This window comes from Dendrobium catenatum, unplaced genomic scaffold (assembly GCF_001605985.2).
Source record: "Dendrobium catenatum unplaced genomic scaffold, ASM160598v2 fragScaff_scaffold_156, whole genome shotgun sequence".
Lineage (NCBI taxonomy): Eukaryota > Viridiplantae > Streptophyta > Magnoliopsida > Asparagales > Orchidaceae > Dendrobium > Dendrobium catenatum.
The window spans coordinates 4,222,707-4,229,038 of NW_021318618.1; the positions used below are offsets into that span (position 1 = coordinate 4,222,707).

The 6,332-nt window shown below is 32.3% G+C and overlaps 1 protein-coding gene across 1 annotated transcript; it reads right to left on the reverse strand.

Annotated features, from left to right (window-relative positions):
• Window positions 1-2,713: 2,713 nt before the first annotated feature.
• Window positions 2,714-5,861, reverse strand: LOC110113400 (protein trichome birefringence-like 10; the record flags this gene model as incomplete). Its single annotated transcript, XM_028692025.1, has 3 exons — window positions 2,714-3,395; window positions 4,221-4,379; window positions 5,452-5,861. Coding segments are annotated over 3 exons (936 nt in total), but the record flags the coding sequence as incomplete, so codon positions are not given.
• Between the last annotated feature and the right edge of the window lie 471 nt (window positions 5,862-6,332).

A 6,332-nucleotide genomic window follows, 5' to 3' on the forward strand; every position in this document is an offset into this window, starting at 1 on the left:
TTTTTAGGCTTTAAACTTAATATTGCTATTTTTATGTTGTTGATGATTAAAATTGTATAATATGTTGTAAGATTTAGCTATATATATATATAAGAAATAAGTACTTTTATTAATGGGGGTATACGTACATAATATCCTATATCATCTTATTTACATAGTTAACATTTAAAATTTTAATATTACATACATATCACCTTATATTATTTAAATATTAAATACGTCATGTATATTTCATTCTTATCATCTATAATTGATATGAAAGTGATCTATGGATGGTATGTATGTAAAATTAAAATTTTGGATGCTAGATATATAAATAAGGTTATATGTATGTAAACCTAATATTGTTCTATTTACAAATTTAACATCTAAAACATTAATATTACATACATACCACCCATAGTTTATTTTCATATCAAATAGGAGCGGTAGGAAAGAAGTATAAGTGGTATATTTGATATTAAAATAATATAGAGTGGTATGCATGTAATATTAAAGTTTTTGGTGTTAGATATGTAAATAGGATGTTATAAAGTGATATGTATGTAAATTTCCCTTATTAATATTGAGTTGAATAAGAATACTTAAATTCTTTAATTTAAAAAAATCTTACAAATCAAATGGAGTTTTGGGACCAGACCGTTAAATTAAAATTTTAAGATCGTTACGATTGTTGCACGAATAAAACAGGCGGTGGTACAGTTAATTTGATTAGGTCGAGCAATAAAGCATGACCACCGATGACAAATGCTTTTTTTGGGACAATTTTTTATTGTTTTATATGTTATATCATAATCAAAAATTTAATTGAATAAGTGCTTTTAATTTATTTTAAATAAATTTTTACATTAGGAATTTATTTTCAATGACATTTTAAAAGATAATAATTTTACATTCATTTTATAAAAAATTATAGTTGTCTCAATCAGATGCAAAGAATATAAAAGATACGCATTCTAAAAATTCATCGAAACAATCATTCAAAATGTAAATTTAGAAATTAATTCACTAATTAGTTGATCTCTTATTTTGGAGTGTATGTAAAGTAAAAAGATCATCTAATTGGGCAATTTCAATAATAATAAAAATAAAATCCCAATTTGAATTTAAATGAACCCAATGAATAAGTGGAGTTGTCTAAAGCGGACTCAGCTTCTTTCTCCTTGTACATGATTTCCATGACTGGTGATTTCCCTCCTTGCGGCTAATGATGCAATTCGTTAATCAAGACATCTTGATTGATAGTCAAAGCTCCCAACCGTCAGATCAAGAAGAACTACATTTGAAATTATTACGTCACATATAATATTTCAGTGGCACTCTCTTGTCATCATTTTTTTGCCAACTCAAATATGAATTCCTTACAAAGGAGCTTGTCTCAAGAATTTAATAGGAAACACTTGAAGATCTCAAGAATTTCCTAGCAATCTTTGAAAAACAATGAGAATTCTCCTGAAAAATCACCACAAAACCAAAAAACATTAGATAATTTGTATTATTTGATGAAATTGAAACGGAAAATACCAAGATACAATTGATCCTCTATTTGAGAGGATGATCTATCTCTCCCAAATCTCTAGACGCCGCTATAGCTAAAAAACCTAAGAGATCTCAAACTTCAATTAAATTCAATATGCTCTAACCCTAGAAAAATAAACTATTTAATGCATAAAATTCAAAAGGAAAACTCTAAGCAGCCCCTTATTTGAAATTTCTCTCCTAATTCCCTCAAAAATCCCTCCTAAACAGCTCTCTCATACCGAGGCGATCGGATTGTGCGTACAGGAGGCGGAACTTCCGCCTGTTTCTTTCGTAAGCCGATTCGTATGGATCGGTCAAATGAACCAGTCTAACAGAATCCTGAACTCCAAAATATTCAAGAATCCTAGAGCTGTAATAACTGCTACCTAGAACTCTTGAAGACCCTCCTAATGCTCTTTTAATCCCAATCTTTCATTATTCATCAATCAATCCCCTTATTTAATAGTTGCTTAATGTCTGCTACAAAAAACCTTCCAATTCTTCTCCTTTCCAAGGAGCTTGTCTCAAGCGACTTTAGTTATTCTTTTGCCAAAATGATCATCTAATTCTCCCTTCTTACAAGCAAAGAATTGCCCTTAAAAATCATTCATTTTTAACTATTTTTTATCAACCAATTCATACTTCCCTTCCAGCGGAAAAGCCTCTTCCAATCATCTACATCAAAACAACCTAAGATTCCACACCATGTCCACAAACAAGGACATCCTTAAGCACTTGTACTAATGCCTGCTCCAGTTGCAAGAAAAGATGATTACTTGTGCAAGTTTAAATTAGAGAAATTTTTTACCAAGCAAAACCACATGATTTTTCTCATGAATTTTCATGCAAAATAGTTAATGTTCCATATTCTTGCATTTCCTTATTGAGTATGACAAAATGTTCACATCAAACATGCATATGACGTCGTTCGGTAGCTCCAGCCTAATGTCAAATCTTTCATTTTTTACTTGCGAGTAAACAGTGCGACACCAATACGCTATATGTTTTTTTTTTGTTCGAAAAATAAAACATGAAAAAATATATACTAGAAATATTTTCTTTTTTGGCGTTAGAAAATAGAGTTCGGTTGGAGACATATTACCTCATTTTGGTGTATTATTGCATTTTAGAGTGAAAAATGAGTTTTTCGCTTGGAGATGCCCTAACAAAGCAATTATATTCTTCATTCTTGTAAACATGTTAAAATTGCTCACTTTGTGTAGAATTCATTTTAATAATCATATGCACATTTGTTCCACCTTTTAAGCAAATTGTATGTAAAAATTTAAACTATATTTACATTGAACATCTCATCTACCCTATTCTCATTTTTCTTTTCTCATTCTACTATTTGCTATCCTTGCTACTGAAAGCAAAATAAACAATGCAGTATTGTGCCATCTCAATCAAGCATGAGAGCCTGGTTGCTTATAGAAATTTCTCTTCTGAGTCTTGAGCACATCAAGCACAAAAAGATTCACTGGCTTTGCCTTTGTTTTACTGTCAACTATTGAGTGAGGTCTGTAATGCTATAATCTTCCATGGATTCTCTCCTCATGAAAAGGGTATAAAGAAGCTCATTCCAAGCGTCAGGAACACCAGGCAAGCACCAATGGCTGCAATCCTGTCTATATTGCGGTGCTCGAACCGACGGACCAAGATAAAATAAGGAGAGGTGGCCATCTTTTCTTCTAGCTGTCATCTTAGTTACATTCAGTAGTTCAATCTTTGGAAACTTTTCATTAGATTGAGCTGAATTCATGTTCTTGAATGGCTTCAGGAATTCGGACCAAGGTTTCAGTGAAACCTGTGAGTTGCCCAGTACAGGAACCGTCTCCATGTGACAGTTGCCTCCAGATTTCCAGTCTCCACCACTACCAAAAACATGGAAAAGAGCAAGTCACATTTGCAAAATCTTTGCAAAGAACAGAATCAATAATAGTAAGAATTTTTTGTTTCAAGCAGACTCTCAGTTTCTAATTAATTTTGCATGCTTGGGTTTGATTTCTATTGAGTGAGGTCTGTAAACCTGCATTAATGGCTTCATACACAACAAATGCATTATTTTGTTGATGAGTCTCCTACATTGAAAAGCCATTTCATGACCTATAGCAATGATAATTATACCTATACAAATCCTCAATGGAGAAAAAACAACAACAACAACAACAACAACAACAACATCAAGCCTTTATCCCACTACGTGAGGTCAGCTACATGAATCTTTTTTCTCCATTGTGTCATATTAAAAGTCAAATTCTCGTTTAAATATAATAAAGAAATGTCATTCCTAATATTTTCTAACCATGTCTTTTTAGGTCTACCCCTACCTTTCTTAACACAAGTCAAATCTAATACCTCTACTCACCTAAACGGGTCATCGGAAGGCCGTCATTTTATGTGACCAAACAATCTAAGGCGACTCTCTCTAATCTTATCTTCTACTGGAGCTACTCCAACCTTTCCACGTATATGCTCATTTCGTATCCTATCTCTAAGGGTAAAGCCACTCATCCACCTGAGCATCCTCATCTCTGCCACACTTAACTTAGTATTATGCTTCTCTTTTCCTGCAATGCTCTAAGTAAGTTTGATAAATAGCTCAATTTTAGTAAATGTGTAAGTGTATCTAACAATTTAACAGAAGGAACCAAACTTGTTTGTTAAAGTAATAAAAAAAAATAAACCGTTAAACCTACCTGAAGTGAACAGGCGAATAGGTTCGAAAGATGACTTGAGTACTAGTTGTATTAACTTCTTGATGTATCCAATCAAATAATGTCTTAATTGATCTCTGATACGCACCATCCACTGTAATATTCATGTACACATTATTACCAATTTGGAAATAACACCCCCTGTAAAAATGAAATAGTACAGTCTTAAATTTCAAAAACACTGTGCCCAGCAAAACTATTTTATAAATACCAAAATAAATTAGATTTCTATAGCTAAAGTACAAACAATAGCAAAAGTATACAACAAGAACAACAACATCAAGCCTTTGTTCCACTACGTGAGGTCGGCTACATGAATCCTTTTTCTTCATTCTGTCATGTTAAAAGTCAAATTCTCGTTTAAATCTAATAAAGAAAGATCATTTCTGATATTTTCTTACCAAGTATTTTTAGGTCTACCTCTACCCTGTTAAAAGTTTGTTTTGCACCCAAAAAAAAACCATAATAACTGTTGCGGAGAAAATACTATATAAATTTTCAATTTATGAAGCCAAATAATCTATCTAGTGCCAAGCAATCAACCATGAAAATATAGCATCTAAAACCATTGTTCCTTTAAGACATATCATATTGGATGAACATCATCATTTTATCCTTTTCAGTAACTTCCTAGGGGCTCAACTATTCCAAAAGTGCTGTGACGAAAGCACACTTAACTTTGAAGTTCCTAATGAAACTTCAATTATTAAACCAAAACAATACCTCCCATATTGAATGTCCTTATATAGAAATATACAAGGAGAAATGTGTACTCAACATTGACCAAAAACTACCATAAACTCTTCTACCCAATTCCTAAAACACCAACCTTCGTAGTAAAATACTCTAAAATCAAATAATAATGGAGCAAATGAACAACTATTTAAGAATTATGCTAAGTTTGACATCTCAAAACTCCATTAGTTAAAACAAGTGAATTTCCATTTGCATTTTTTTAATTATGTAGGCCTTTATTCTCCAAATATGCCAATATAATTTTTCTAAGAAAATTTAACTGAATTTATGCAACATACAAGAACATACCATGCAAATTTCAAACAGTGAGTCCTTAAATTCCTTACCTATACCATCTAAAAATGAATACTTCAAAGTGCTCAGATCTCAAACAGTGAAAATAGTATTATATCACATTAATGAATTTTTATAACAAAAGAAAACTAGAAAATAAAATTATAGATATATGATTACCAACCCTCTGATGGTTTTCTCATAGTTCCACCAGTGACCACTGTTGAATATCAGCACATCAGCATCTCTCCACTTGTTCGAAGTCCATTCAATTGTGTCCAATCTCAGCGTAGTTTTTACCTTCTTTGGGGCACCATGGGGTGCGCGGGCCTGAACCACAAGAAATGGGCTTCTAAAGTACTCAACCGTGCAATTGTAGTCCCTGAACCTGAAGATCAGGAATCCTGTGTGCTTTGTAATAGGGTTCCCATTCAATTCATAGATTGAGCTCTTGTCAGGAACAACTGACGAAAGCATGCAAAGCAGGGATTCCCACTGGTTCCTTCCAATGGAGTCACCAACAAATACAAGTCGACGACCCCTTAGTTTCTCCAACATCTTCTTGGCATCAAATCTGTTGCAGCAGATAACATGCAGTTAGAATAGAAAATCAAATGTCCTTTATTCCATAATGGGAAGTGGAACTTATCTTTTTAGGTAACGCAAAGTTTACCTCCTCATTTCAACACAAAAATGGATGCCATTAATGGCTCCTTTCTCCAGGCTATGTTCAAGGAATTAAATTCTCACCAAAATCTTAGACAAAAACAAGCACTAAACTATATATTTGTAGTTGTATATGTATAATTAGAACAATAAATTGGCTTGATTGATTTAACACTAATATATACATATATATGCAAGCAAATACAAGAGATAAAACAGGAAGAAAATAATGAGAAACAAAGAAGAAAATATCCTCAGTTATAATAATATATTACACTAATAAATACAAAATATTAAACACTTCAATCTTTTTAATAGAGCAAAATCTGGATGACAACACTCCCACCTCTATAGATCATCTTTCAAAATAAAAGTTTTTCATCAATATAGCATGCCGAT